Source organism: Dasypus novemcinctus, chromosome X (assembly GCF_030445035.2).
Source record: "Dasypus novemcinctus isolate mDasNov1 chromosome X, mDasNov1.1.hap2, whole genome shotgun sequence".
Taxonomy (NCBI): Eukaryota; Metazoa; Chordata; class Mammalia; order Cingulata; family Dasypodidae; genus Dasypus; species Dasypus novemcinctus.
In genome coordinates this window covers 71,936,747-71,954,135 of record NC_080704.1, presented here as the reverse complement: position 1 = coordinate 71,954,135, position 17,389 = coordinate 71,936,747, and the positions used below count along the sequence as shown (strand labels likewise).

Here is a 17,389-nt window from a genome sequence, read left to right as displayed (position 1 = left end):
CTAAAAGAAGAAAGCTAACATATGGGACACCTAAGTCCAGTCTTGTGGAAGGGAAGGTTGTAAGGTCTGGCACAATATTCCTGGCAACCTAAGGAAGGTATGGATTCAGGTCAATCTAGACAAATAACTCCAGACCTCACATGAGCAATGAATAGAGAGGTAGCAGCCACTCAGGAGCTATGTAATGGGAAGGAGCCATGGCCAGGTAAAGTGCTGCATAGGCTGGTGTAGTAGTACCTTAGTGCAAAGCTGATGGCATGAGGGGAGAAGAAAGAATTCCCTGCTTGAAGAATTCTGTTTGGAATACAGAAAACAGAAAATCATAGAATTTCATTCTGAAGGCAACTTAATGATAAGTTGGTCCACTTGCCATTTTTGCCATTTTATGGAAGAGAAAATAAACAAAATAACTTGCCAAAGGTCATAAAGCTGTTAGTGGCCAAGTTAGGATCTTCTAACTTCCTTCTTTAGTCTCCTCACTCATTGTTCTCAGTATTATAGGCCATTTGGCCTGAGATAAAGGGAGATACAGATGAATAAATTGACTCCCTCTTAAGGAAAAAAAAGAACTTTCAAAAGACTGAAATTACAATAGTGTTCCCTTATATTCACAGCATACTCTCCTCTTTTCAAAACATATTCAAATATTTCTGAAGACAGTCTTTGTGATAAAAACAGATTGTATTTCTACATTCATGATAAGGAATCTGAGGCCCTGAGGGGAGGAGTGACTTGCCCCAATTCACACAGTGTATGAATAAAAGAACAGATACCAGAGCTTGGTTATGCTTTCCCTGAGAGTCTTTGCCACTTCAGATCAATAAGGGGAAAAAAAGAATATCTTCTCTCTCAGACCCTCTATTCCAGATGTCAGTAAATGAAAAATGATACTTGTTAGGAGTGGAAGGAAAAACAGTGGGCAATTTTACCTTCTGAGTCCTTCTCGTAGAAAATGCCATGGGGATGGATGGTGTAAGGACGAGTAGCAAAATTCTTCAGATAGATAAGTATGACATCCCCCACCTCAGCTTGCAGCACTGGCCCCAGGAAGCCCAACCAGGTTGGCTTGGCCACCTCATCCATGTATGAGCTGTCCCTATATTCCTTGTAGACAGTCTTCTGGTAGGTGCTACCTATCCGGTTCTTGTCAGTCTTTAGGAAGCTAGAAGCAACTCTGAAAAAAATGAAAGCAAGTCAGGATTTTGCCAAAATAATCAAATCTCTGAAGCATTCTTTTCCAGAGGAATCTAACCAAAATGTGCTCATCTTTGTTTAGGGCAGAACAAAAACTGGGATTGAATTAATGAAAGCATGAAAGTTTAGGTTAAGGTCTGTCAGACAATGGAAAGTAATAAGTTGAAGCTTATGAAATTGTTTATATTTTATCATTTATAACCTACAAAACAGGCAATTTCATATGGTTCAACCCAACATACAGTAATGGGGAGAAAACCAACTGTTGACTCCTTTTTTTCCCACTCCCTGCTGATGAGGCCTGACATAGTAGCATCCTGCTATAAATGAGAGGCCTTATTTTTTGTCTTTATTTATTTTTTTAATATTACATTAAAAAATATGGGGGCCCCATCTCCTCCACACCCCCCTCACCCCACTCCTACCCCCATAGCAACATCATGAGACATTCATTGCATTTGGTGAATACATCTCTGAGCATCGCTGCACACCATGGTCAATGGTCCACATCATAGCCCACACTCTCCCACGGCCCACCCAGTGGGCCATGGGAGGACATACAATGTCTGGTAACTGTCTCTGCAGCATCACCCAGGACAACTCCAAGTCCCGAAAACACCTCCACATCTCATCTCTTCCTCCTATTCCCCACACCCAGCAGCCACCATGGCCACTTTCTCCACACCAATGCGACATTTTCTTCGATTACTAATCACAGTAGTTCATGAATAGAATATCAGTAAGTCCACTCTAATCCATATTCTATTCCTCCATCCTGTGGACCTTGGAATGGTTGTGTCCACTCCACATCTATATCAAGAGGGGGCTTAGTTTCCACATGGATGCTGGATGAAATCCTCCTGCTTTCAGTTGTAGGCACTCTTGGCTCCATGGTGTGGTGGTTGACCTTCTTCAACTCCATGTTAGCTGAGTGGGGTAAGTCCAATAAACCAGAGTGTAGGAGCTGAAGTCTGTTGAGGCTCAGGGCTTGGCTATCATATGGTCAGTCCAGAGATTCAGGTCCCCTGGGTATATATTAAACCCCAGCACCAACTACAGTTCTGATAAAAGTAACAGGAGAGGCTTGTGAAAAAAGATCACATCTGAGTCCAGCTCCATCACACAGAAACACAAACTACAAAGAAGGGCCAAATGGCATGGCACTGAACTCCATCTGCATGTCCATAGAACCTGTGGGTCTCTGTATAAGAGGCCTTATAACACAGTGGTTAAGATCACAAGTCCTGGAACCAGGCTGCTTAGATTTAAATGCCAGGAAAACAAGCAAATGATATTGGGCAATGCCTATCCCAAGGAACAGAGAATGTCTGCAACTGCAAGTAAGTCAGTCTGATACATCTGCCCCATGGTATCTAAGCATTTGTTTGAAGCACAGTGGGCATCACCATCCCCAAATCCTCAAGATTGGGGAATGAAAAATAGACTAAAGACATATTATAATTCTATTATAGACTTATTATTCTAGCAATGGAAGAACTTTTATCATTGATACAAAAAGTTGGCCACTGGAGGTTCTACGGGGTAGGAAAACAAAAGAAGAATAAGTTTAACATAGGGGCATTTTCAGGACATTGGAATTGTCCTGCATGACATTAAAATGAGGGATACAGGCTATTCTTTATACCTTTTGTCATAACTTATAAAATTGTGCAGGGCAGAGTGTAAACTATAATATAAAATTTTTTTTAAGATTTATTTATTTATTTCTCTCCCCTTCCTCCCACCCCGGTTGTCTGTTCTGTGTTGATTTGCTGTGTCTTCTTTGTCTGTCCCTGTTGTTGTCAGCAGCACGGGAATCTGTGTTTCTTTTGGTTGCGTCATCTTGTTGTGCCAGCTCTCCGTGTGGGCGGCGCCATTTTGAGGCAGGCTGCACATTCTTTCGCGCTGGGCGGCTCTCATTACGGGGCGCACTCCTTGCACGTGGGGCTCTCCTACGCGGGGGACACCCCTGCGTGGCACGGCACTCCTTGTGCGCATCAGCACTGCACAAGGGCCAGCTCCACACGGGTCAAGGAGGCCCGGGGTTTGAACCGCAGACCTCCCGTATGGTAGTCGGATGCCCTAACCACTGGGCCAAGTCCGCCGCCTATAATATAAATTGTAGTCTAAGATTAGTAGCAATGCTTCAATATATGTTTATCAATTGTAAAATATGTTCCACACCAATGAAAGATGTTGTTAATGTAGATAAGTGTGGAAGGGGGACGGGGTGAGACATATGGGAATCCCCTGTATTTTTATGTAACATTCATGTAATCTAAAGCTTCTTGAAAATTAAATTAATACATGCCAATACTGCCACTTTTGAATTTGTGGAACTTAGAGCAAATTTCTTAAGTTCTCTGTACACAGTTTCCCCATTTTTAAAATGGAGATAATCACAATACCAAGTTCAAACAGTTATCAATGGCAACTAAATGAATTAAAATACATGAAGAGTTTAAAACACTCCCTGGCACATAGTGATATCTTAATAAATGTTAATCATTACTTCAAATTATTAGGGATAAGGAATAATGAATATGTCCTTCAAGAAAACTTTTAATTCAAGGATGGCAAAACAAAATGGATAGGAAGATGGTTTGAATTTGAAAAACAAGACATAACTGGTATCCTTACTGTAGTTCTTACCAGAAAGTTCTGAAAATTTACAGTCAACTTTGGAAAACTCTGAGGATTTGGAGAAACAAAAGTGAGTCATGGTTACAAAAGATCCCTTAATATATTCATTCATTATTTTACAATGTATATTTTGGAACACCTGAAAAACCCTGAGATTTAAAATTGTAAATTATGTAGAATCTCTCAGAGGAAGAATGGTGAGAAAAGTATCAGTTTTGCTTGACATTACTCAGGTTTAAATTCTATCTCTTCCATTTACTAGCTTTAGGACTTGGGCAAGTGGCTTGATCTTCTTGAGCATCCATTTTCTCACCTGTAAAACAGGGATATTGGTGCTAACTTTCAAAACTTTTCTGAGAATTAGATGAAATAAGGTACACAAATTTCTAGCTTGATGCCTGAAACATAATGAGTGTAGCACAAGAGGTAACTATTATTGTTATTTCTTTGATTCTAAGGCTTATTTATTTTTTCACATTTTCACATATCTGAAATCAATATGCATCATACAAATACTGTACATATGACCTGTTTCTTTCCTTTTTAAAGCCAAACAGCTGTTTTTAAATAAGCAATGTGAATATCATTTTAAAATAGGCTATGGTAATATTATCTTTAAGACTCTAAATATGCTGAAGCACCTCAGTGTGGAATGCCAGATGGGATGCTGACTCTTATATCAACTATCCCTTTTCTTTGGAAACCTGCTACTGAGTGAAGGGTCCAGAAATCTCAGGAGCTGGCTGAGTTCACACCCTTGGAAAGTACCCTTGAGATGTTACCTCTCACCCACAAGGAAGCACCCCATAAACACACCTTCAGCTCTAATACCAGAAGAGATGAAACCTACATGTCACTGTCTAGTGGTTGGTTTGTGATCACATTCCTTCCCTTGGGAGCATAGTTCCACTGTACTTCCCGAATGCCCATGTAGTAAACTCGAGTGGCCCCATCGGTATGTTCAGTCCAAAAGGATTGCATGAAGAGCAGAGTCCAGAGGAAATGGCCCGGATTCATGGCCCACATTACTGTGGGAAACAGGCAAATGAAGACCTGCTGGTATAGAAAAAAAGAGAACAAAAGGGTTTTGTGTGTGTCTGGAAATCTAAAGAGGGAAGAAAGAGAAGGGCAAGAGTCAGACCAAGTAACTAGGGAAGCAGAAAACCAATTACCCCATATTTTCTACGTTACCTGATTTCTTTCACTTCAACAAGCACTCACTGATCTCTGCACACTGAATTTTGGAAGGCAAAGTTAAAAAGAAATTCCACTGAAAATCACATAACAGTACCTCAGACATAAAATCTTGATCCAGTTACTTCAGCAGTGTTAAAAGAAGAATGTACTCTTGCCTAGGAACCAGAAGAGTCCAAATAAACCTCACTGGGCCACTGACTCACTTAATGCTGGAATTGAGCCACTAATTTTCCCTGTATTTACTCATAAGCAAATGTTCACGGGGCATTGTCATGGTGGGTGGCTCTACATAATAACTGAAAGAATATCTAATGCCCATCCTGGGTAGTTCTGCCACATTCTCTAAAGGGAAAGCAAGAATCCCCTAAGTACAAGGGCAGTGGCTAGTGAAGTATTTTCCATTGATAGACCCTTGATACTGATGACTGTAATTATGAAACTTTTCTTTTGAAATTGAAACTTAGCCTAGTATTATAGTTTGCCTAAAAGTTACCTACTGAGAGCCTCCTTGTTGCTCAAACATGGCCTCCATCTAAGCCAAACTCAAAATATGAATGCATTACACTGCTGCTGGCATGGGACATGACTGACTCCCAGCAATGAGCCTCCCTGGCACCAAGGAATTACTACCAAGCACCAACTAGCAATGCAATTGGGAAAAGATCTTGACCAAAAGGGGGAAAAGGTGAAGACAAATGAGTTTATATGGCTAAGAGACTTCAAAGTGAGTCAGGAGGTCATTCTAGAGGTTATACTTATGTACATCCCAGCAGGATCTCATTGAATGCCAAAGTAGATACTACCCCAAATAGTGGGACTCCTGAGGGCTCTGGAGACATTCTGACACTACAGTCAGGGCAGATAATAACTCAGGAATTTGGTACCTTGCTGGTGAGCACTACTTTGGAATTTATGCTCCCAGCATGACAGAGGTGGACTCAGTTTTGGTTTCCCTACACAAGGTACTTTTGTCCTATTTGAACACATAATTAGTACTAGAGTTGGTAGCTGTATGTCAAAAAGACTTAAATTTTTGGGCTGTCCATTGCCAGCTGGGTCCTAAATCTCAAAGAAGTTGCAACAGCTACTCTCCAGGTCATTGGTCTCACCCAGGACAACTAATAAGGAGGTGATGATGGACAATTACCATAGCAAGGACCCGAGAGAGTCTACAAGTGTAAGCAAGAAAGTCACTATGAGTATATCCAAACATTACCATGCACCCTGGACATATATATTTTTAATGTAATATTATTACAAAGTCAATTAAAAAAATTATTAAAAAAAAAAAAAGAAAGTCACATCCATCAGCCCTATGGGATCACAGCCCCCTCTCAATTAGAGGTGGAGTGTACATCATTATCCAGAATCCTCAGGATTGGGAAATGTACTATGTACTAAAGTAGACTTACTGGTATTCTACTATATAGTTATTGTGATTCTATCAATGGAAGAAATTTTATCATTGCTGTGGAGGCAGTGGCCCCTGGAGTTTCGGAGGACAGGGAGAGGGGAAAAACAGGTATAATACGGGGGCATTTTAGAGACTTGGGAGTTGTCCTGAATGACATTGCAACTACAGATGCAGGCCATTATATATCGTGATATAATCTACAGAATTGGGTGGGAGAGGGTATAAACTACAAATTAAACTTTAATCCACACTTAGTGGCAATGATCCAAAATGTGTTCCTCAATTCCAATGAATGTATCTCATTAATGAAGGATGTTGTTAATGTGGGAAAATGTGGGAGGTGTGGGAGTGGGGCATATGGGAATTCCCTGTGTTTTTTATGTGACATTTGTATAATATAAGTATATTTTATAAAAATTAAAAAGAGAAAAAAAAAGTGAACCTGGAGGTCATCCCAGAGGTTATGCTTATGCACATCTCAGCAGGATCCCATTGACTACCACAGTAAATACTGGCTCTGGAGACATCCAGACATTATAGGTAGGGCTGACAGTTTAGGACTTTAGCACCCTGCCAGTGCGCTCTACTTTGGAATTTATGCTCCTCAGTGTGACATAATTGTACTCAGTTGTGATTTCCTTACACATGACTTTTCTACCCCTTCTATTTGAACCTCTAGTTAGTACTAGATTTGATAGGTTTCTGATCAAGATATGTAAATCTTTGGGCTTTCTGCATGGCAGGCAGACCCTAAATATCAACAGAGTTACAACACCTACTCTCCAGTTCATTGGACTCACCTAGAACAACTAAGAAGGAAATGATTTTGGACAACGACCATCCCAAGGAACAGAGAGAGTCTACAATTGCAAGCAAGATAGACCCACCCATCTACTGAATCAGATTTAAGCCCCTTCTCAATTAAAGTGAAGTGGGCATCACCATTCCAGAATCCAAAGGATTGGGGAATGAATGATGGACTAGAGTAGACTTACTGTTATCCTACTATAGACTTATTGTCATTCTAGCAATAGAAGAACTTTTATCATTGACGTGGTGGCACTGGCCTCTAGAGGTTCTGAGGGGAAGGAAAAATAGGTATAATATGGGGGCATTTTTGGGACATTGGAATTGTCCTAAATGACACTGCAATGACAGATACAGGCTATTATGTATCTTGTCATAAATTGCAAAATTGTGCAGTATAGTTTAAACTATAATGTAAAGTATAATCCACACTTAATGTCAATGATTCAATATGTGTTCATCAATTGTAACAAATGTACCACACCAATGAAGGAAGTTGTTAATGTGGGAAAGTGTGAGAAGGGTAGGGAGTGGGCCATATGGTAATCCCCTAATTTTTTAGGTAACATTTATATAATCTAAGTATCGTTTAAAAATTTTTAAAAACAAAGGCAGATGAAAATGTTGAATAAAATCCATACATCATATTAAAAAAGAAAAAAAGTAAAAAATAAGAATTCACCAAGATGTTCATGAACCCAAAATGGAAACAACCAAAAAGACCATAAACACTAGAATAGATGATTGTGTTTTATCAATACAATGAAATTGCAAACAGCAATGAGCAAACTACAACTGCAAGTGACAATATGGATGACTCTCACAAACATAATGTTGCAGAAAGAAATCATACACAAAAGAGGACATGCTGTACTCTTTCATTAATGTAAAGTAAAAAATCAGGTGAAAGTAATCTATGCTTTTATTTATTATTATATTTTATTTTTAAAATATATTTTTATTTATTTTTAAATGCACAGAGATCACACAAAATGTTACCTTAAAAAGTATAGGAGATTCCCATATGCCCCACTCCCCACGGCCCTCACTTTCCCCACATCAACAACTTCTTTCATTAGCGTGGTCCATTCATTGCATTTCATTAATACATTTTGGAGTACTGCTACACAGCGTGGATTATAGCTTACATTGTAGCTTACACTCTCTCCCAGTCCATTCAGTGGGTTATGGCGGGATATATAATGTCCTACATCCATCCCTGCAATATCATTCAGGACAACTCCAAGTCCTGAAAATGGTCCCATATCACACCTCTTCTTCCCTCTCCCTGCCTTCAGCAACTCCAGTGACCACTGTCTCCACATCAATGATATTATTTCTTCCATTGCTAGAGTCAAAATAATTCCATAGCAGAATATCAGTAAATCCACTCTAGTTCATATTTTATTCCCCAATCCTGACGACTCTGGGATGGTGATGCACACTCCACCTCTTAATTGAGAGGGGGCTTCAATCCCGTATGGCTGATAAATGGAATTCTCCTGCTTGCAGTTGTAGACTCTCTTAGTTAATCTAAGCTTTTAGAAGTCAGGATGGTGTTTTCCCTTGAGGTAAGAAATTAGTGTCAGTGATGGAAGAGGGGAGAAGAGGAAGGCTTCTAGGTAATGTTCTGTTTCTTGATCTACATGCTGTTTAAATGGATGTTTTCAGTTGATGAAAATACAGTGATCTATAATCTTAGGATTTCTGAACTTTTCTATATGTGTGTTATACTTCAATAAAAGTGAAAATGAAACAAAACCAATGACAGTTACTGTGAAGGAAATATTTTGTACTTCTCAAAAGAAATGTCCTCTGCTGGACCCCAAAGCTGTACACAAACATTTCACAGGTGCAAAACTGAGGCAGAGGCGGACTCAAGCCTCCAGTTTCTTATTCTAGTGCCTCAGACATGAGATTAGACATTTTGGGGCTGGGATGAAGCACTCAGTCCTACTGTACACAACTACAGACAGAACGAGACATAGAGAACATCATACACACATGCAAACACACACATGCATAATAAACACTTGCATATGTACAGGTAAATCTAGTTTTACATTAAAACAGAGATATATCCACAAACAGAACTATATTGTCACATAGAACCTTAGTAACCCGCAAAATAATAATAAAAAATCTATATTTATTGTATGGTTATCATGTTCCAGGTATTGTTCTAAGTATTTTACATAGCTTAAATCATTTAATTATCACAATCAGCCTATGAAGTATATGCCATATTACAGAATGAGAAACTGCAGATCAGAGTAAAGTAATTTGCCCAAGATCATAGAGTTTACTATCAGTAGAGTTGGGATCTGAACTCAGGCAGTATGGCTACAGAGTCTATGCTCTGAATTACCATGCTATACTGCCTTCCACAAAAACACACTTGCACATTCACATGTATGTATGTGCACATATACTTACAGAGAGCATGTATATGCCCATAGCTACAGCCATATCTGGAAAAATACATATATTATGACATATCCAATCACATGTGGTTATAATCACTTCTAGGACCATAATATACTCACATAAGCAGAAGTACACCTAATCAATAACATTCATGATGATTATGAAGAGTATGATGATGATTCATTGAGAAATCACTCTATATACTAAGCAGCATATTCAATGTTTTATACCAATTATTTCACAAATTTCTTACCCCAAACACATGACTTAGGGACTATTAATCTAAAACAGAAATGCAAACACATACAGATAAATGCATAGCAAATCCCCAGATATTTACCCTGGCTCATTGCCGATATTTACCCTGGTTAAGAAACAGACCTGTGGACTCTCCTACAAATACCATTGCCCCTCCATACTCAGAAGTGGCCCACATATTAATCTGACGTCTCCAAATGGCATTTGGCAGAAAACCATTGCTGTAGGGGAGGATCTGTTTTGGGGTTCCTCTTTCTAAATCTTGGCTCTTCCAATAACTGTGTGCCCTTTGATAATAGTTAACTAACCTAAACCTGTTTTCTCATCTATAAAAAGGGAACAATAATATCAGACTTGGAGGAATAAATTAGGAAATTTACATGAAAGACCCTAATACAAAGAGTGTGTGAAACATAACAGAGAATAACTGCTAGTCTCCTTCCCTTTCCTTTCCCCTCCTGGTTATAGTTAATTCATATATCCTATCTCCCACATAACATAACTTCTATATTTCTGTTCTATGGCCTAACTTAAATCTCACATGGCCTCTTCATCCCGCTGTCCTCTGAAAGACTACTTACTCTCTATAGCATGTTTTACTGTTACCTTTATGTCTCATGAGGTACTTCATGAACTGTCTTTATTTCCCAGATTGATCTATAAACACTTTGAGGGTAGATTTTTTATATCTATTGCCAGACATGGTGATGGGGGCCCAATAGGTGTTCCATAAACAGCTATTGCTATAGTGAAATAGAGACAAAAGCATACATGTTCCAAATAGTTGGCTCTAGTTCAAGTTCTGCCATTAGTTCAACTGGTAATTTTAGATAAGTTACTTTAGCTTAGTGAGCCTCAATTTCCTCATCTATAAAACAATAGAGCTGGGATACATAGTTCTTAATATTGGGGGATCATAGACACTTTGGGGAATCTAATGAAATATGAAAATGCAGAACTACAAAAACTATAGCATATAAAAGTCAAGCTACCTTCCCAGAGAGGTGCCAGAAAGGCAGTTATCTTTTATTTCATTTCCTTAGGGAAAAAATGTCCCAGATAAGAGCAACACAGGATTGTTTTGAGGCTCAAACAAAGTAATGGATATTTGAGCCCCAAGGAAAGGACCTGGCCTAAAATAGATGCTCAACAATGAAAAACTGGATGAATTATACATACTTAGATCCAGAAAGACCTTAAGATATTCACGTTTTTTTTCAACCTCTTCATGTAACATTTAGGAAACTGAGGCCAGAAAGGTAAAGCGATTTGCTCAAAACCATGCATTTAGTTACTGAAGAAACTAGAATTTATACCCATATTTTAAAGAGTTTCTGCTATTTAGACACAAAGGGTAAGAAATAATTCAGGTTTTTAGCTGATGGCTCAATTAAGTTATAATTTATTGGCCTATTCTGTGCCCAAATAGATCTAGAAATATGAAACCAAACATGGTTGTTTTAAAGTGTTTGAACCTCCCATTTATGTTGTCCTTTGACCCATTATTCCAATAAACTTCTCAGTTTGTGAGACAGAAGATGAACAAGCTGTTTCAGCAGGAAAATTATTCACTTCCACTCCAGAATTGTTCCTGAAGTAGTCAAGGCAGTGTGATGCTGGCTGCCTTGGTAGGAGGAACAAAAAGAGCCTATTGTTCCCTTTAATTCCCCAGCCTACCCAGCCAAACTTCCCCCAACTTCTTAGCTAGTGAATTTTTCTCTTAGCACCCCAGAACTCTCCTAAACCCAGCTGCATAAATGTTTTTATAGAGGAAGTCAGGTGAGATTGGGTTTGGAAAAAAGAGGAAAGACAGCTTACCTTTGGTAGGGAAAACTCTTCCATATTCATGTAAGCGGCCCAATGATGCTGACTTGCAGAACCCAGCCTGATCTTGCCAACCCTGCTCAGTCAATATCCTGGGTTACAGGGCCTCTCTCAGAAATTAAGTCCACTCTGGGGGGCCAACTTGGCTGGGACCACTGGGATAAGGTGAACAGGGGAGGGAGCAGTACTGGAAGCTCTCTTTTTCAGAAATTAACTTACTGCAAAGTCCTATTCCGGGGTCTGGTTTGGTATAAAACCTGGGATGGTTCTTTGATCATATCTGGGTGTTTTCCAAATCCTGGTTAGGATCTCAGAAGGAATTCCAAGGGGTAGGCTGGCCTTCTGCTATCAAAGCTTGCTAACTGGTCTCTGCTGAGAGGGGGAGGAGAACTAGTTCTGCGTGTGGCCAAACAAAGCTTTCAGGCAGCAGTCAACAGCCCCATTTAAAGCAATGGGGCCCTTTGCAAGGGTTACTAGATGTGGGAAGAGTCCCCATCTCCACCAACTACTTTCCTTATTGCTCTAATCCACATTGTCAGCCTTGCTTGTTATTATGAGGCTAAGGCTGCTGGACTGTAGACCAATAATAAAGCAAAGAGCGTTCTACATGCCAGACCTCATGTTAAGCACTTTACATGCATTCCCTCATTTTAAGCCTCATGATTATCCTGTGAAATAGATTCTCCAATTCATCCTATTTTACAACTGAGGAAAGGCAGGCTCTGAGGGCAGAAATAATTTATTCAAAGTCACACATTTAGGATGTATAAGGGGGCTGGAGTATTGTACTGGGAATGTCTAGACTCTTATCCACCAAACTGTGCAACTTAGGGGAGAAATGCAAACAGCTCTTTTGAGGTGGAGAAAGGAAATTCACAATTATTGAGTGCCTACTGTCCAACAGTCTCAGCTTAAAAAAATGTATAAACATTAACTCTGTCTCTGCCACTTCTAGCAGATTCTAGAACAAAACCCCAGGGCTGTACTATCTACATTTTCTGTCTGAGGATTCCCAGATGTAACTAGAAAGATAACCTGGAATCAACACAGGTCAAAAGACCTGAAAATTAAGAAAACTCAGAAGAGTTGAAAATATTACCAAAAAAAAAGTTATTTTTAGAAAAAGCAAAGTGAGCCCTGAAAGCTCAGGGTGAAATTGAACTAGAGTCTGGATTTGTTTAAAGCCAAAGTCTATACTGGTCCCTGCTGGAATGACAGTAGTGAGCAAGCACTGACCTGAGTCAAATGACCTAAATTCTAGCCTCATTTGCTCTGGCAGTAATTGTCTGTGTCTTCTTGGCTCAGGTCCTTCTCTTCTCTGAGATTCCATGTTTCCATCTGTACAGTGAGGGCCTTGAACTAAATATGGATCTACAGCTCTGTCAGTTTACATATTTAGGATTTCACAAAGAAAGCACATTGTAGATATTAAGTGTGAAAGAGAAAGGGGTTTCAAAGAAGTAAGGTATAAAGAAAAGGTAGGGAATAAACCATGGAAAAAAGGCTGAGAAATCCCTGCCTATTTAGGATAGATTGCATTTTCTCACCAGGGCCAGGGATAGCTATAATGGCAGAACTGCCTGATATAGCCTTACTTTGTGATGAGGAGATCTTGACTAGGAGCAGATGGTGGTCTTCCGGCAGGCTCAACACATTTTTCTCTCCTGGCTTTAAAGCCTCTGGAACAGGGGTAAGGAGTAGGACTTTCAGAAGACTGAGCTGGTGGAGCAAAGTCTGGCTCATAAACGACTGTAAGTGGCTAAGAATGTGCATATGATTAAGAGCTGCCCCACAGACTGCCAGTCATGCCAAGACAAGTGGAAACACCAATGGGGAGAAGGAAGGAGAAAATGCTCAGCTGCTAAAGAGAGCTGGATCAGGCCGTGGCAGCCCCTGTGGTTATCTTTCCCTTGCCCTGCCCTTATGTGAAAGTTGGAACTAGAGGAGGAAGGTGGAGACTGTACCCATTAAGCTGGAGATCCAAGTCCAGGTTCCAAGGCATTTATGACAGGGAGGGGATGGGATAAGGACTCTGCTCTGACTCATGAAAGACAATAAGAAACAGGTCGTATAGACCCACTTGAGTCAACACAGTAAAAGCTGCAGGAAGTCAACTAGACCAGGATTCAGGCTTGTATTTCAATTTTACTGAATATCAACAAAAGACACCTGAGTGCCCACCTCTCCTACCAACACTGGGGATATTTCTGGGGCCTTACCACAGTGATCACCCTTTCCAATTTTTTAAGTTGATACCAATAGACCAGGAGTTGGCAAACTTTTTTCTGCTAAAGATCCAATTAGAAAATACTTTAGTCTTTTCCAGAACACACATCTCTGTCATAAAAACTCAACTTTGCAATTGCAGCATGCTTATCATATCTATGTTCCAATAAAACTTTATTTGTAAAAACAGATGGCAGGTCAGATTTGGACCACAAGCTATAGTTTGCCAAGCCCTGCTATAGACTTGGTGTTGTTTGTGATTTGCTATCATTATTAAGAGCATGGAAACTGGAATCAGACATACTGGATTGTAATCTCAATGCTGCCACTTGTCTGACCTTGGCAAAGTTATTTACCCTTACTAAAACTCAGTTTTCATCTCTGCAAAGTGAGGCTAATAATAGTACCTATTTCACATGGCTGTTATGAGGACTGAAATAAGATTATACATGGGGAATATTTAGCACACTGGCAGGCACATAGTAAAGGCTCAAAAAAGATGTTATTTTTAAATTTAAGAAAGACAAATCTAAATTCTTCTTTCTTATTAGAAAGCAAATTGTATTTATTTATTGTGAAAAGGAAGAAAGTTTTAAGCATCCAGAATTTAAGTTCAAGCCATGCCACTAAAAACTGTCATACAGGACAAGTCACTTTGCCTTTCTAGAAAAGGCTCAGTTCCCTCACCTATCAAATGGAAAATATTGTCTAGATTTATAGATATCATAATTAGTATTGTCAATAGACCCTTTTCCAAAATAGAATCTTATAGCAAACACCCAATATCTATGAAAAATGAAAGTGGAACTCTTCTATGTAAGTTTGGGAGAGAGAAAGAAAATGAGCAGGGTTGAGGGGAGCCAGGAAACTGCCTACTGGGTATGCCTGCCCACATAGAAAATGTTGTTAATCCTTGAGCACCATCAAGGAACCCCAGGGCATGAAAAGCAAATCTGATAAGCACAGAACCAGAATATGGTTAAGGATCCTTCAAGTCTTAAATTATGTCAATAATCTAACCATTCAATTATTAATTTATTCATTCAATATTTTCAGGTTATTGTTATATTGACATCACAAGATATGGCTACAAAGATGAGTGAATCAAGGGAACACTCATGTTAAAAAAAATATTTTCTAGTGTGAGAGGCATGGAGTTTGGAGTCAAAGAGACCAGACTTTGTACCCTAGTTGGCTCCTTCTGAACTGTATGAACTTGGGAAAGTCACTTAAATAGTTCTTAAAAAGAAAGCCTCTGGGCAAAGGTTGAAGGATGGAAGGAAGAATGGGTTGTCTTACAGAGACTGCACCTATGAATGTACAGCACACTTTTTTCATTCCCATTCTACTTCTGGGCTTTGGGCTCCATTGTACTTCCGAAGGGTTGATCGGCACAGCTGTGGTGTTGACTATCCTGGAATCCCACAAGGAACGCTCAGTGGTTCTTGTACTCTGGTTCTTTTTTTCCTCTCTCTCTATTTTTTTTTTAATGTTACATTAAAAAATTATAAGAGGTGCCCATATACCCACTAACCCCTCATCCCACTCCTCCCATATCAAGAACCTCTTTAATCATCATGGGACATTCATTGCATTTGGTAAATATATTTTGGAGCACTGCTGTACCACATGGATAATGGTTTACATTATAGTATACACTCTCCTCCAGTCCACCCAGAGGGCCATGGCAGGAAATACAATGTCCAGCATCTGTCCCTGTGGTACCATCCAGGACAAGGACAAGTCCTGAAAATGTCCCCATATCATATCTATTCTTGCCCGTCCCTACCCTCAGCAGCTACCATGACCACTTTCTCCACATCAATGCTACAATTTCTTCCATTACTAATCACAATAGTTCCATAGAAGAATATCAGTAAGTCCACTTTAGTCCATACTTTATTCCTCCATCCTGAGGACCCTGGGATGATTATGTTCACTTCACCTCTATATTGACAGGGGGCTTAGATTCCACATGGATGATGGGTGCAATTCCCCTGCTTGCAGTTGTGGGCACTCTTGCCTCCCTAGTGTCATGGTTGACCTTCTTCACCTCCCTGTTAGCTGGCAGGGGTAAGCCCAATAAACCAGAGGGTAGGAGTTGTAAGTCTGCTGAGGCTCAGGACCTGGTTGTCAAATGGATAGTCCAGAGATTCAGGTCTCCTGAGTATACACCAACCCCAGCACCAAACATAGGTCCAGTAAAAGTGCCAGAAGAGGCATGTGTAGAAAGATCACATCTGAGACCAACTCCTTCACACTTAGGAACACAAACTCAAAAGAGGGCCAACTGACATAGCACTGAACTCCAGAGCCATCTGCCATGACCATGAAACCTGTGGGTCTCTGTAACCCTCAGAAGAACCAGTACCTGGGGTTGTATCTACTTTGGCTATCTCTGGTACCCTGTTGAGGCATGTGTAAGTGTGACCCCTCTGATGAACTCCCAACTCTTTTATGGAGACTCATAGCCATATAAACTCATTTGTCCTTTCCATTTCCCTCTTTTATTCAAGGTCAAAAAGCAGTTTTTAACACCTGATATTACATGTAGGCTGAGATATTCTGTTGGTCTGAGTTTACCTTTTATTCAAGGTCTATTTCTAGTTACATCATCAGATGGTTCTTGGTAGTAATCCCTCAGTGCCAGGAAGGTTCATCCCTGGAAGTTATGTCCCATGCTGGGGGGAAGGTAATGCATTTATATGCTGAGTTTGACTTAGAGAGTGGCCACATCTGAGCAACATGGGGGCTTTCAGAAGATAACTCTTAGGCACCCTGCAGATCTAGGCCTAGTTCATATTTCAGGCATACAGGCTCATAAGCATAGTCATCAATATCAAAGGCTCATTGTTGGGCCATCCATCTTTATTGGTCTTGGACATTGAACTTGGGGGGTTATTGCTATTCCATTGGGGAATGTGATAGAGTTCCCCTGGCTAGGAACTCAGCACTCCCTCAGTTGTTGTTTTTTAACTATAACCACTATGAAAATATCCAAACATTCTTATGTACCCTGTATACATGCCCTGGAAAACTCCCTCCCAGCCATGTGCCCTCCGTCAATAGCACCCCACACCAATATTGCTCCCCTGCCCTAGTTGAACCTCTCTGTGGTCCAAAACTTCTTAAAAAATGAAGCCTGATATAATGCCAAGTTCTATTAATAGTAAAATGGAATATAGTGGTGGGTTTACATGTTAGGTATAGAATACATACTAATTTAGAAAAATTAAATAAAGTAAAAATAAACTGGGTATCAAAAAATGAAAAATGAATAAGATTCGCTTTTGACGTTTTGCCTTTCCTCACTGCAATAGGTGTTGCCCTGTTTGTACAGTGGCAAGGCAAATTCTTTCATTTTTTCCTCAATGTCTACATACTTTTTTTTCTGATGAT

General features: G+C 39.8%; 1 protein-coding gene across 3 annotated transcripts in view; it reads right to left on the bottom strand.

The window, feature by feature from the left end:
- Positions 1-13,640, bottom strand: part of HEPH (hephaestin) — a 151,890-nt gene extending 138,250 nt beyond the window's left edge. For 2 of the 3 annotated variants that reach the window (XM_058291206.1, XM_058291208.1), the window contains exons 1-3: positions 11,759-12,060; positions 4,688-4,893; positions 930-1,174 (exon numbers count right to left, since the gene is read on the bottom strand). In XM_058291206.1, coding sequence (XP_058147189.1) covers positions 930-1,174; positions 4,688-4,893; positions 11,759-11,788 — 481 coding nt within the window. In that variant the 5' untranslated portion in view covers positions 11,789-12,060. Of the gene's footprint in view, positions 1-929; positions 1,175-4,687; positions 4,894-11,758; positions 12,061-13,359 lie in introns of those variants that run through there. The other variant, XM_071212918.1, reaches the window with a different exon arrangement.
- Between the last annotated feature and the right edge of the window lie 3,749 nt (positions 13,641-17,389).